Here is a 15,842-nt window from a genome sequence, read left to right on the forward strand (position 1 = left end):
AGGTCACATTTCATAGTTTATGATTTATCTTAAGGGTTCTGAGCAATTAGGTATAGTGGAGTAGAGTAAAATGATTGGATTTGTGCCTTGGGAAAAGAACTGTAGCTATGTGGAGAATGCACTGGAAGGAACAAGCCTATAGGCAGGGAATCCAGTTGAGTAACCACACTGGTAGTCCAGGCTAACAGTGGTGACACTAAACCAAGGAGCTGAAGGTAAAATAATCAGTGTTACCGGTAAAAAGTCAACTAGTAAAGGATCCCAGATAATTAGAATTACTTTTCTTCTTCTCTGTTGTTATTTTTATTGCTTTGTAATATTTGTTGAGGATACAGTGGATGAAAATAAACAACTTATTTTTTTTAAGATTTTATTTATTTATTTGAGATAGAGCGAGAGAGAGAGAGAGCATGGGGGGGGAGGGACAGAGGGAGAGGGAAAAGCAGGCTCCTCACTGAGCAAGGAGCCCAATGTGGGGCTCAATCCCAGGACCCCAGGATCATGACCTGAGCTGAAGGCAGACACTTAACTGACTTAGCCACCCAGGTGCCCCGAAAATAAACAAATTTAGGATCCCCACCCCATAGTACTCTTCTAGGGAAAAAAGACAGATATAAGTGGTATGGTTTGGCCAACCCTCAGTTGTTTTCTGGTACACTGCAACCCCTAATTTTTAGAAAAAAAACATTTTAAGAGAAATGCCAGTATCTTTTCTATGAAAACAATTAAACCAACCCATAATTTTAAATTTCCTGTCACTTTGAGGATGACAGCATTCTTTAGTGCCTTAAAAAATTTTTAGAAGGCAAACCTCTCTAAACAGGTTTCCATTATGCACAAAGTGCATTTCCTATTTGCTATCTTGCAAAGGTAGAATCCTATTTATAATATGCAGTGATGTGTAATGAGGCCACTACAATATTCCCTGCTGCACAGAGACTGGGATGTTGTCAGACTGAACAGTACCTTGTCCTGTGCCAGTTCTTTTGTGTAGGAAAGGGACTCTGACTCTAAACCAGACACATTCTGCCTCCTGTTCATTGATAAGGAGATGATCAGTAATAGTAAAGTACAAATAAAACAATAATGTTATCACTTTAGAGGAAGAAAGAGATAGTATGTTAGCTATATGGTCATGTGGCATGAAGGAAGGCTTTAATAAAGATGGAGCAATATCCATTTGAGAAGGAAGAGTGGTGTAAGGTTTTTGAGGTGGCAGGAAGGGTTCAGTTTGGAATCACAGATGGAGAGATTTGCCTTAGAGAAAAGAAGAAATACTTCTCGTGTTACAAAAGGAAAGGAAATGAGAATGAGTGAAAGTAACAAAAGGTAAAAATTTTCACATGATGAATTCTCTTTTCTCTGTGCAGTGGGACGTGTGAGGGCCAAAAGGCATGGGTTCTGATTTTGAAGAAAATAGTAAAGGTTGAAGTTGTTTTTGCAGTTTGCTAGGGAAATACAGCAATGATAAGAGCTAACACTTTTACAGTACATGCCATGGGCCAAACACTACTCCATGCATATTTTATGCACTAAGTCATTTAACTCTCACTACCACTCCATAAGGAGTAGGTACCTTTTGCCCCTTTTATAGTTGTAGAAATTAAAGTACAGAGTTTAAGTGACTTGCTCAAGGACTCAGATTGTATATGTTAGAGGCAGGATTTGAACCCAGACCGTCTGGCTCCTGAGTACATGCACTTGACCATCGCTGCAGTAGGATAGCTGAATAAATTTAGTATTTATTAGTGACCATGGGCTTAAAGTGGTATCTTTTTCCTATTAGTAATTTTTAAGCATCCCTGTGCAAGCATGGGGAAGATTTAGAATTTAAAATTCTATATATTAAGTGTTACAATTTTTAACACCCAAATAAGGTTTATTCATGCTTATGCTATGGTAGTACAAATTTGATTACTTTATTGACATGACCAGTAAGACAGAGTTTGGAAAGAAATTGAAAGTGTTTTTGAAAATTGAATTTAATTTTAAAAGAATTAGAATAGCTGTTTTGATCAATGACTTTTATGATCAAACTTCCATGAAATCAACTTTCATGAAAACAACTTTTTAAAAGTCTATAATACTATTAGCTTTACTTTCTAACTTTGTTTAATTTTGGGTAAGCCCAGTAAAATAATCACCAGCTAGACCCCAAGACCTGATCGTTACTGCTCACATGCTTATACCCACCGACCTTTATCCCACATTTTTCCTTAAGCTCTTCTTTCCAGCTTATCTCTTAACTAAGGCAAAAGACCCATTGGGCATAGCATCTGGTGATGGAAACCAAAACTACCCCTCAAGCAATAATGCCTGCCCAGAGAGAGAGAGCTCCCGCCAGCCCAGACCACCAGTTTGAGCTCAACCCTGATTCATACCTGCACAGATGGACCATGGAGTGATCCATGGAATGACCAACAGTTATTACCTTTATGTCATTATAATACTAAAATCTCTGTCCAAGGAGGAGAGCAAACCTCATTTACATAATATACAATGTATGTATAGGCATGTTTCCTTAAGGTGTATGCATGACTTATGCCTACCTCTACTTATAATGACAAGGTTCCCCTTTCTAAATATTCGTCCTAACCCTAAATAAAAGGAACCCATTCACCCTTTCTCAGGGAGTCATGGCTTTGGAAATTATTCCCTGTGATCTCCTTATTTGCTGCAAATAAAGTTTCCTTTGTGTGACAACTCCACCTGGTATAGTTTCTATCTGTGACTCACCAAGGAGCAAAGTCACATTAGTTCAGTTACAGAATATGTCATTTATGAGAATGTTCTCTCTCATCTATCTTAGATAGACAGACAGATAGATATAGATAGCTAGATAGAGATAGATGATAGATAGATAGATAGATAGATAGATAGATAGATAGATAGATAGATAGATAGGAACAAAGAATGATTGGATAGAATGATTATTATATTTGTTCCAAAAAGCTTTATGGAAAGGTTTAGGATCCCAGGTTCTTTTGTAAAATTGTACTGCTTAAAGTATTAAATTGGGGTTGCCCTCTTTTTCTGGTATTATAGCCCATCCAATTTACTGTGAAATGGGCTGCTTATAAAACTCAGTGTTAAAAATTAGATGTATTAGAAGTGCTAGATTTTCTGTCTACAGATACATTCATAAGGGACTAAAAGTTGCAGGACACAAAATCAGTGTATGGAAACCTGTTGCATTCCTATACATTAATAATGAAGCAGCAGAAAGTGAAATTAGGAAAACAATCTCATTTATAATTGCACCAAAAACAATAAAATATCCAGGAATAAACTTAACCAAAGAGGTGAAAGACCTGTACTCTGAAAACCAAAAAACAATGATGAAAGAAACTGAGGACAACACAAAGAAATGGAAAGACATTTTCTGCTCGTGGATTGGAAGAACAAGTGTTGTCAAAATGTCTAACTACCCAAAGGAATCTGCAGATTTAATGCAACCCCTATCAAAATACCAATTGTGCAGAGCTAGAACAAACAGTCCTAAAATTTCTGTGGGCCATAAAAGACCTCAAATAGCCAAAGCAAACTGATAGTTACCAGAGCGGAGGTGGGTTAGGGGTATGGGGGACGTAGGGAGTGGGAATTAAGAGTACACTCATCATGATGAAAACAAAAATTAAATGAAATGAGAATAAAAAAAGAAACATGCCTAGAAATAAGAAAGTAATACTTCCAGTAGTTCACCCAAACCTTCTTTGGAAGTGAAACTGTTACTTTCTATGGAAAAATTTTGGCATGGGGCTGAGTGAAAATGTTCAACATACTGACATTATAGTATGAAACTACTTTTTTTCCTCTGAAGGCTGTCTTCTACTGGATTTGAAAATATTTACTACCAGATTTGAAAAAATTTTTTTCAGACTGATAAAATCGTTTCTAAATTAAGAACCATGGGCAAGGGGGAAGGGATAGCAGAAGATAAATTTTTAGCCTTTCTTTTGTGAGGGTGGGTGGGAGGTGAATAAACAATGCATATTCTCTTTTACTTTTGCACTTTCCTTTCCTCTTATAAGATCATTTTAAGGGATAAAAGATAAATCAACTATCACAGATAAATTAATAATAAATAATGTAAGGTGAGCAAGATAAATGTATAAAAACAAGAGAAGATATCCATTGGAGAATGGGCAAATAAAATGTGATATATCCATACAATGGAATGTTATTTGGCAATAAAATAAAATTAAATACTGATACATGCTACAACATGGATTGAAAACATTTGCTAATAAAGAGGCCAGTCACAAAAGATTACATTGTATTATTCATTTTATGTGAAATGTCCAAAATAGTCCAATTCGTAGGAACAGAAAGTCAATTAGTGTTTGTCTCAGGCTAGGGTATGATGGCTGAGAGGTAACGGGTTTCTTAGGATAATGAAAATGCTCCACAACTGACTGTGGTGATGGATGCACAACTCTGTGAATACACTAAAAGCCATTGAACTGTACACTGTAAATGGGCAAATTTCATGGTATATGAATTATATCCCAATAAAGATGTTGTGTTTTGGGGGGTTTTGTGTTTGTTTCTGTAAAGAACCCAGCTTCTACTGTCTTTTGCTTTGGCCATAGTAGTTCGCTTCTTGTCCTTACTGGCTTCAATAGTACCCCAAGATGGCTGCTGCAGTTCCTTATACCAAGTACAGACCATAATGTCCAAAAAGCAAGAAAAAGCCTTCTTAAGGGTCCCTTTGTCAGTGAAGATTTTTTTGGAAGGCCCCTGCAGACTTCTTCCATTTCTTATTAGTCAAAATCACTTACAGGGAGAATAGAAGTGCTAGGCTTGTTGATTAAAAAAGTCCTGAAGATCTTTCCTTAAAGCATATGGCCACCCCATATGTAAATAAAACTGCATTTGCTCTGGAGCCTGAGGACTTCAGAATTTAAGGAGGAGCTTCCTTTATGTTCACACTCCCTCAACTGGAATTCGTAGCAGCTAAACAAAACAATCATTCCGATACTTACTAAAATGGTAAGGAAGACTTCTTTCAAGATCATTGCAAGGGAGTCAACTCTACTACAGTTGTGGAGAGAGATCGCTCAACTCTGAATACAACAAGAACCAGTGGGGATTTATAGCCACCGAGCTCGATCGGGAGGGGGTCACTGGATGCAAAATTACTAAGAGGAGACAGTAAGGGCAGGGGGATTCTTGCTCACGGTAGCCCAAAGGCTTAGACATCGTAAGTGGGGGATGAGGAACTTAATCAGATATTAAGGATTGATTAGGTAGCAAGGGTAGGGGCTTTCTTAACAAACTGACTCTGCAGGATTCTTGCTGGGACTGGGCTGTGTAGGCCTGGCCAGGACAGGCTGAGGCCTAGTCAAGAGGGCCTGGGGAAACCTAACTAACATTTAGTCAAGGAGAGAATCTGTGTCATAGTGCACATTTGATGTTTTTTTCATTCATTATTTCTCCCTTTTATCGTTTGATAAAAAGCTGACAATTTATATCAAGTAAGTTTCATCAGCTCTTTATGCAGTTTAGGTTTTTCTTTAATTACTTCTATTTCAAACAGTATGATGTACACCTACTCACTAAAAAAAAATTTAAGAAATAAATTTAACACATATTCTCTTCATTTTCTGCATTTCTGTAAATGAGATGTAGTGTCTAGTCTTTGTTACGTAATTTAGAGCTTGGACTAACAGTTTCAGTAAGGTAAGATTGTGAACACAAAAATTTTTTCAATTTCTACAAAACCTGAACTAGCTTAACCAAAAGGCTGATCAGGACCTGCCATTCCACATAATTTGTTTAAGATAGTTTGAAAGCAAATCCTGCTCAGATAACTTAAAATATGACAATGCAGTGACAGTTTTAATTAGAATACAATCAGAACAATTAACTTGTATAGTACATTTTAAAATGCACTCCTTTGCAGTCCCATTTTAAGAACCTAAGAAAAATCCTTAAGTTTATTTGTTATGTAGATATTTGGTTCTCATTCTTGCAGGAAGCAAGGTCACAGTGATGGTTAAATTACCAGGCTAGTCCCAAGAGACTGTTTAGCCCATTATATAATTGAACTTTATAATATTAATATTAACCATAAGTCTTTCTAAACCAGTGATTAGTAAGAGTGGGGAACAGGAGGCTTGGGCTTTGACATCAGCAGCTTCTGGTTGTAATGAGGAAGGGGTGATATCAGTGGAGGAGACTCTGGCAGAAATAGTTTTTCTCTTCAGGCAGGGAATGCATCTGAGACTGGGGATACAGTGGTTGTATAATTTGTAAGTCTGCAATGGATGGTAAATGAATGTACCTTAAAAATATTCCAACTTGACATGTGTTTTTTGAAAGACTTATCACAGTAAATACAGCTCTTAGTCAAACAAGCAGTTTATTAAAGTGGTTCAGTTACCATAGCAACGTATCTGGAATTTATAGCTCCTTATTTTGAGAGGACTTCATTTCACTCTCTGAGGCACTGAAATCCAAGGCTAAAGTTCTTAATGGCCTCCAGTCTCATTGTATGATGAATTTCTGTTGTTTGGAAAATTTATACATATAAAATGCAACTTGCAAAATCAGTCCTATGACTTCATAGTGGTGTCCGTTAATTTTATAAATAGGTACTTTTCAATTTGGAAATGCCCCTCTTTAAAATTTTTTTTATTGTTACCAAAGCTACATATAATCATAGTTTAATGAGGAAAAACACCTATTTCAAAAAATAAGTCTTCTAAAGTTATTCCCCGGAGGCAACCATTTTCTGTTCTTTTAGCTGTTTTGTTTTTTCAGTATTTACTTCAAATCCCTCAGCAACATGTTTATATTGCTTCTTGGTTTGTATTACTGCTTCCTTTGTGATTTTAGCTGTCATCAATTATTTGAGTCTCTGCATATTTGAAAATGGCTTTATTCTACTTTTATAATTGATTCTTAATTTGGCTGGGTATAAATTCTTAGTTAGAAATAATTTTCTCTAGAATTATTAGTACTGATGTTGAGAAATCCAGTGCACTTCAAAGCTTTTATTCTATTTTAATTCCTTTCCTCCACTCCCTGGAAGCTTATAGAATTATTTCTTTGTCCCCAGTGTTCTAAAATTTCATGATGATGGACCTTGCTCTAGGTCCATTTTCATTCATTGTGAAGGATCCTCAGAGGACCTATTCCATTTTCCATTTTGGAAACTCATGCCCTTAAGTTCTGTAAAACTTTTTTTATTTCTCTGATTATTTTCTTTCCTCTGTTTTTTCTGTTGTTTATAGAAATTTTATTATTTATGCATTGCCCTCTTGGCTTGGTCCTCTAATTTTCTTGTACTTTTATATTTATTATTTTTCATCTACCTCCTGGAAGATTTTTTCAGCTTCACAACCGTAAATTTTTCATTTCTGCTATTATGCTTTTAATTTCCAAGAGTACTTCCCTCCCCTTCTTCTTTAATCATTCCTTTTCTGGAGCATCCTGTTGTTTTATAAATGTTATCTCTTCTAGTTACACTGCCTGGAAACTCTGTACATGGATATGGCTTGGAAACTATGGCCTTCAGTAAAGGGTAATCTGGCTGATGTCTTATGGAGGAAACCTCAGTATCAGAATCTTTAGTCTTTTCTCCCTGGCTTGTCTTATTCCCTAGAAAATAATCATTTTTATATGATTCTGCTGTCCTTTGTAGAAGGCGTAAGCCTCTTTATCTTTTGGGGGACATGGGAGGATAACAAGGCTGAGGGAGAAGGCAGAGCTCAGCATTTATTATGTAAATTTAATCTCTATGATATTGTAGAATAGTCTGCCATCAATGTGGGATTCCCTTATCCAGATACCTTCTGTTTTACCCTCTCCAGAAAAAACCTCTTGCTTTCTGAGAGAGTAGGTTGGAGAAGTACTCTATCATGTGGAATGGGTACAGAGAGGATATAGATCAGTGTTGCACATAATCAACTATTTAAATATTCTTTGACCAATCCTCCTATTGTAGCCACACACCCCTCACTTCCCCTTGCATCATTTCCTAAGCCTTTTTTACATTACCATATTCTAACCCACATGCTTCTCAACTTTCCATATTGCCACCTTAGGAGCTGTCAGGTTGGCTAATCAATTACTAAATTAATTTTTAGTTTCCAAAGTTTTCTTTCTGTTTCTTTTTTAAGATTTATTTATTAGAGAGAAAACGCTCACACACACAAGTTGGTAGGGGAGGGGTAGAGGGAGAGAATCTCAAGCAGATTCTCCGCTGAGCATAGAGCCCTCCAAGGGTCTCCATCTCAAGATGCTGAGATCATGATCTGAACCAAAATCAAGAGTCACTGCTGAACTGACTGAGCCACTCAGGCACCCCTAATTTCCGAAGTTTTGTTGCTATTGATCCCTTTCCAGTTCTCTTTGTCTCTGTACACCTTGCTATACAGCATTGAGGGGGAGTCTAGGTCAAATATGTTCAGCCTGCTCTCTTTTCCCCCAGTTTCTAAATAATTAGTTTTTAACAGTTAAGAGACTATATTCATGTTTTAGATCAAATTGATGCTTTAAATTTAATTCCTATTTAATTCATCTCATATTCTCTTTCTTAATAGGCAAAGTCTTTTTAATCTGAGCTTTCTTTATTTTCTCCTTTCTACTTCACAGTTTCTTCATACATCCTCCTGTGCTCTCAGACCTCCCTCCTGTTTTCTTCATCCCACCACTCCAGCCTCTTCTACAACCTTGTCCATCCTGGAAACAAGCTAAATCCCCTCACTTTCCATTACTCTTAGCCTGTCTACACGTTAAATGGCCTGTTTTTAAACCAATAGAAGTTTCTTAGTTAAGAAAATTAATGAAGCAACTTTCCTTAACCCTTAAGCTCCAGTCCCAGCTTTCTTTATTTTTTAGTTTTCTCTTTTTTAAAAAAAAAAGTGCTATTCATCCATTTCCACTTAGTCTTTTATATGAGCTTTTTTGAAAATTACTTTCTTTTTTTAATTTTATTTTAATATATTATGTTAGTCACCATACAGTACATCATTAGTTTTTGATGTGGTGATCCACAATTCATTGTTTTCGTATAACACCCCGTGCTCCATGCAGTACGTGCCCTCCTTAATACCCATCACCAGGCTAACCCATCCGCCATCCCCCTCCCCTCTAGAACCCTCAGTTTGTTTCTCAGAGTCCATAGTCTCTCATGGTTCATCTCCCCCTCTGATTCCCCCCTTCATTTTTCCCTTCCTTCTCCTAATGTCCTCCATGCTATACCTTATGTTCCACAAATGAATGAATCCATATGATAATTGACTTTCTCTGCTTGACTTATTTCACTTAGTTTAATCTCCTCCAATTCCATCCATGTTGATGCCAATGGTGGGTATTCATCCTTTCTGATGGCTGAGTAATATTCCATTGTATATATGGACCACGTCTTCTTTATCCATTCATCTGTTGAAGGGCATCTCGGCTCTTTCCACAGTTTGGCTCTTGTGGACATTGCTGCTATGAACATTGGGGTGCATATGGCCCTTCTTTTCTTTCTAAACAAAACCACCAACCCCTTTTTGGCCACAGCCTAATTGACTACCTATTTTCCACTGAAACCTTTTCTTCTCATTCTTGTCTCGTTCTTGTTTTACTTCTCAGAGTTAATAGGATTTGTTTTTTCCCCTCTTGTGTTGTTTTTCCCTTTTCCCCTTAGATGTGGCCCTCTGTTTCCCTAGGTTACCTAGAGAACAAAGAAGTTGAAAGTTCATAAAAATTTTTGACTTTTGAAGTTTTTCTTCTTTGTTAAAAGAAAGTGATGTGATTTTTTGATAAAGATTTATATGCCATTAATAAGGTTTAACTTTTAATATTTAGGCAGGTGCTGTAAAGGACTATATTAAGATGATGCTTCAAAATGATTCACTTAAGTTTCTGGTTTTTGCTCATCATTTAAGCATGCTCCAAGCTTGCACAGAAGCAGTCATAGAAAACAAGGTATGTTATCATTTTTCTGTAAAATACTTTTTAGCATGCAGGTTGTTAATATACTAAACGTCAATTGTAGTCTTGTAATTGAGGGTTCTTTTGGCTTTGTTTAAATGATATATTAATTATTATTAGATTTTTTCTTGCAAATTATACTAATATTATATTATTATGTTGATGATAAACTATTAAACTTTTTCTTTCATTCCAGGCTTGTAATTTTCCACCAATCTAATTATCTGGATTGATTAAAATATGCTGACTTGATAGGCTATACTGTGAATTCCATTATTGTTACTGGATATACCATTTGAGACTGGTGTAGGCATTTAAAAATTAAAATTTTTATTTACCTGCAAGTCAGCTTTAGAATATGGTGATGTCGAGGGGAAACAGAATGAATTCAGCCAATTTTAGTATCCAGCTGCAGTCGTGCCTTTTAAACTGCCAGGCAGCATCCTCTGTAGAGTGTGATTTAGAGTAAGATTTAGTACAGGTGAGTTTGAAACAGATGGGCCAGGTACCCTCTCAAGTAAGCTCCCCAAACCTGCTGGCCTTACTGCATTTTCTTAGATTCACTTAATACCCAGCAGTCTTATCAGTGACAACATCTGCCATGTTTTCTTTCAGAGTTTAAGCCTGTCATCTCTCTTTGTGTGCTGAGGGCTTTTAGAGATGCTCAGAAACAGCCAGAAGATATTTCGTGACAAATTGTATGAACTTAATATCCATGTTGGTGCAAAACCACTTGCCTATGTAGGTAGATTTTTTAAGTGGAGAAATTAAGCCATGTTTTTTAAAGCTTTGTATACATTTTTGAGCGTTTGCCAGTATGTTTATTAACGTTACCAAAGTAGTAGTTCTAGTGCTTCCTTCATAGAAAGATTTATGATAATATAATAAAGTGCTCCCCGTGAAAAGGTGCGCTCACATTGATTATCATATCGTGTCTTTAAATGCCTCTTGAGGAAGAGTTAAATTACCGTTAGAAATATTTTTTTAATGATTGGGCAATAAAATTAGATTCGTAATATTTTCTTATTCTGATTCCATTAAGCTTAAAACTTTAAAACTACTGGGATCTATTCTAAGTATAGCAGTCTGTTCTCCCCACTTCTGCTTTACTGATGTGTTTAGAATCCCATTTAACATCAGTAACAGTTAAAAATGGTAGACAGTCATGGTTTGGAGGTGAATCTCTCCCAAACTCTCCCTAGCCTGACAATGTGTGTTTTCTTTAGAAAGACTGTTGGAAGATTTTATAATCTCCCTTATTGGATATTAGATGGCTCACTGAGCAATGTGTATCTGTTTGTGAAGACATAGAAAGTTAATATGGGACATTCTATTTAATGATTAACTTTATTTCCTTATGAAAGTGAATATTAGTATGTCTTAACTATATAAGGCTATGTTTTCCATAGAAGTGCATATATAAATGAGACTGTGTGAAATTCACAACTTAATACTGAATTTTAGAAAGTTGAGTCATGAGTTCTTTTTAGTTACTCTAACACACACCAATCGCTCCCTTTTCCTAACCCAAATCATTCCTAGAAAACAGCACTGTTGAGTTTAGCACTTAATGTTTCCCTACTTTTTAAAAATGTATGGGAGTGTCTTAGTTCCCCAACTCAGTGGAGGTGCCTTATCACATATTTCTGTTAAGTTTAGGAATGTGAAAAAAATGAATTCAAATGGTACACCAAAAAAGATATTTTCCCGTGGGTAAAATCCTCTTTCTCCCTTTCTCCCTGTCTGGCTTTATTTTTACTTTGGAATCAGTGAACCTGTAGCTTTAAAGTTAGTTTGATCTGTCATTTAAAGTTTACACGTGAATTTACACAGAATTTTACTGAAGACTTTAGCTTAATTCAGTGATGATTTATGGAGCTCATGTTATATACAAGGCATTGCACTTGGCATTGATGGTATGAGGATGAATTAGACATAGATCCTACCCTCAAGTAGATTAAAAGATTTAAAAATGGGGAATTGTTATAAGAAGCTATTAAGAAATCTGATTAAGATTCTTCTTATAGAACATTTACTAACCTTTCATCTTAACCCATTTATATTTTGTTATTTGAAGTGTAAAAATAAGGCATAAAACATATAAAATGAGATGGGTGCATAGGGGTTTGTGCTAATTTTGCCATTTCCCTTGTTGATACTAGGCTCGCTACATTAGGATAGATGGAAGTGTTCCATCTTCAGAAAGAATACATCTAGTTAATCAGTTTCAAAAGGATCCTGATACTCGTGTGGCTATCCTAAGCATTCAGGCTGCTGGCCAGGTAGGAAATTCCATGTGTAAATTTGATAATGAAATGTCGTTAAGATAATAAAAAGGTCATTAACCATAATTATAACTTTACATCAAGATAAAGGTGTAATAAATATTCTACTTTGGAGAGTGCTAGAAAGTATAATAGAAGGAGACCTCACCACCTCTGGCTCAAATCTTAAATTTTCAAGGAAAGAATTTCCTAGATGAATATAGTTAATTTGATGCTAATACTTTTCCATGATCTTTTCTTTTTCTAACTTTGAATCTGCATAGAATTTTCCTTTCATTTCTTATAGCACTTATCTTACTTGATTGGTTTCACCAGAGCCTGTGAGATAAGGTGACCTGAGGGAAAAGAACTTTTTATGGAGCACCCCTGGTTTGACCCTTAGGATTGGGTTTGGCTGCAAGTAAATGAAAACCCAAATTAAGAATGACTCAAATACACAAAGTTTTACTCTTTCATGTAGACAGCCCAAGGTTAGCATGGTAGTTCCACAAAGTCCTTAGGGCTTAAGTGTCTCCTGGCTTTCTGCTTTACCACTCCTAGCAGCTATCTCTTATTTAAGAGAGCTGCTAGAGTTCCTCCATCATATCTGTGATCCAGGCAGCTGACTGGAGAAAGGCATGCTGCATCTTATTCACCTGCAGTTAGCCCCATGGTTACAACTAACTTCAAGGGAAGCTGGGAAAAATAGCCTTTATTTTGTCTAGTCACACTAAAAATCAGGTATTGTTGGGGTGCCTGGGTGGCTCAGATGGTTGAGCGTCTGCCTTCAGCTCGGGTCATGATCCCGGGGTCCTGGGATCGAGCCCTGCATCGGGCTCCCTGCTCCACGGGGAGCCTGCTTCTCCCTCTCCTTCTACTGCTCCCCCTACTTGTGCTCTCTCACTCTCGATCAAATAAATAAATAAAATCTTAAAAATAAATAAATAAAAAATAAAAATCAGGTATTGTTACAAAGAAATAAGAACTGAATAGCTATTATGGAAGACAATGACAGTCTCTGCCTCACTATGTAAGGGGGATCCTTCTGACTTTTTTTTCCACTAACATTCTACAATATTTTGATGTAAATATCTAAGCCAGGATATTTAACATAGGGAAAAATGATTGAACATATTTTCTGTGCATCCAACCTGATATATAGCATATCTCTAGATTCTGGAATCTGAACCAGGGCCAAAGATCTGCTTTTAGCCAGCTAATTGATGTCTATAAAATTGATTATAGAGAGAAGCTGCATGAGGATAAAGAAGTTCTAGAACTCACCAGGAGTTCTTACCAAAAGGAGGATTATCTCAATACTTCCCTCATGTTGGATTAAACCTCTAGTAGTCTAAGTTTTCTATCTGTTAGAATATTCCAGCCAGAGAGAATGTCATCAAAAAGAGCTTAAAATTAGAAATGGAGTACTCATGGCATGGGAGAAGAAAAGTAGAAGGAAGCCAGGTAGGAGGATCTGGGAGTGGCTTGATAAAAGACTTTCTGAAGTTAAGATTGTATAGGGCACCCATATTTTATTCAAAGCTGTATTCCTGAGGACCTAGTATAATTGAAAACTCATATACTTGAACATTAGTATGTTCATAGGAATAAAGGAAAGTAGAAAGGGCTTTCTTCTTGGGGCATATGAATCTTCCATTGTAGTTTAGTAGTATGTTAGAGGGTTGTGGGTCTTGCCAGCATATTTCCCTTTTATTCTTGTATGGTCATATGATGCTTCTAACACACAAGGTTTTCATCCCTCGTTAAATACTACTTGTTATTTTCCAGCATCATCTCTAATATTTTGTGGTGTTTCCTGTCCTAAATAGCAGCACAGTTTAGCTTGATGGTTGTTGGGCTTACCATGTTTTTATCACTTCTAACTTCTGTTCCAAAGTGATGGATCCTTAATGAATTTTTCAGCTTGAGAACTTATGCCACCATTTAATGAATGCTGGTATGATGTCGTTATGTGATATAAAAATATTTTAAGTTAAAGTAATATAAAAATAACAGCACAGCAGTCACAAAAGTCATTCACTGATAGAAGTTCCAGGGCATGTGAACACCAGCATGGATTAGATGATTCTCTCAAAGGATGATAGGTATTTCTTTCAACCACATAACATCATTTATTACTGTGTGGCAATAGCTTAAGCATGGTTCACATTTCACCCAGCCTTTCAACTTTAAAATCATGCATTTTTGGAGACATTCTTAATTTGAGATTTGCATTATTTTTCACATAGTGATTATACAACAAGACTTAGTTAATACTTATTAATGTCAAACTATTTCAAACTGATGTAAAATGCAATTGCACAAAAAAGTCAATTGTGTTATATATATATTGAGATAAAAGCCAGTAAACTTAAGAGTGTTTGAGATGTAACATGAGAAATTTCATAGGAAAAGAATAGTGTGACTGGAAACATGATTTTCTTGCTTTATAAAACAACACTATGAATTAAATGAATAGAGGGAGTCGTTGCTTTCTGCCTAGTTGCTATGGATACCATTGTTAGAAATTATATTCTCATTTATAATGTATTGTATTAGATTTTCCAGTGGTAATGTGAATCCAGTCCTCATCAGAGGATAGTGATTTTGTATATATATATATATATATATATATATATATATATATATATATATATATATATATATAAACAATCTCCATCAAACTGACTTTTGGAAATAATGAAATACCTTTTAAATGTGTTTTTTGTAGTTTACCTGGCCATTTGCAATAAGCGGTCTTCATTTGCCTTTCATGAATTAAATTTTCTTAATTTGGCTTAAAATGAAAGATTGACTTATTTTTAAGTCCTTCAGCTTTCTCTTGTTCATTTAACATGTTCAGAAAGACTTTGTTATATCTGGCTATATGTTACATTCTCAGTTTATTTGCATCTCAGTTTCTTTACTTTATTTTGCTTAGGGTTTGACATTTACTGCTGCAACTCATGTTGTATTTGCTGAGTTGTATTGGGACCCTGGACATATAAAACAAGCAGAAGACCGGGCTCACCGAATTGGACAGTGCAGTTCTGTGAATATTCACTACCTTGTTGCAAATGGGACTCTGGACACCCTTATGTGGGGGATGTTGAATCGAAAGGTAAAGCTTGAATTCAAACCAGGTTACCAACTTATTCATTATGTAGAGCCTACGTAAGTTAGGATACTGAGCTGTAGTGTTTTCAGGCAAAGGATATTCAAGTACGCTAAGATAGTGATGTTAATAGGGACCGAGGTTAGAAAAGTCTTCAGTTGGTAGTACCTTACCTATTCTTACTGGGAGAGACGTGCATTTACATGTGTTCTTCCTGTCTTCCAAGGCCTTCATCTACCATTTTAGAGGCCAAAAGAGGATGAGCTAGCAAGGAACCATAACAGTGTCAAACCCCAAGTCCTTTTTGTAAGCTAAGAATAAAACCTTACACAGAAGGCTTGAGTTCTGGCTAATTTTGGACAGAGGACAGCCTGTACCTGGACCCCAGAAAGGGTAGGAGGGACATCGCTTGTTCTAGCCACTCAAAAGTTTTTATGAGAAAAGAAAATGGTATAACTTCTCTGATTAGACATTTACCTCATTAAGTATAGGAATCATCGACTTAGTAATTTGGTTGTAATTTTGAAAAATTT

General features: G+C 36.1%; 1 protein-coding gene across 3 annotated transcripts in view; it reads left to right on the forward strand.

Annotated features, from left to right (window-relative positions):
* The window catches only part of ZRANB3 (zinc finger RANBP2-type containing 3), a 295,703-nt gene that overhangs the window by 234,952 nt on the left and 44,909 nt on the right, over window positions 1-15,842 (forward strand). For all 3 annotated transcript variants that reach the window (XM_088021735.1, XM_028101349.2, XM_028101348.2), the window contains 3 exons: window positions 9,805-9,924; window positions 12,093-12,212; window positions 15,136-15,315. In XM_088021735.1, the coding sequence (XP_087877861.1) occupies window positions 9,805-9,924; window positions 12,093-12,212; window positions 15,136-15,315 (420 nt within the window). The remainder of the gene's footprint in view (window positions 1-9,804; window positions 9,925-12,092; window positions 12,213-15,135; window positions 15,316-15,842) is intronic.

Source organism: Eumetopias jubatus, unplaced genomic scaffold (assembly GCF_037043125.1).
Source record: "Eumetopias jubatus isolate StellerSeaLion01/CBP00866 unplaced genomic scaffold, mEumJub1_p1.0 scaffold_3, whole genome shotgun sequence".
Lineage (NCBI taxonomy): Eukaryota > Metazoa > Chordata > Mammalia > Carnivora > Otariidae > Eumetopias > Eumetopias jubatus.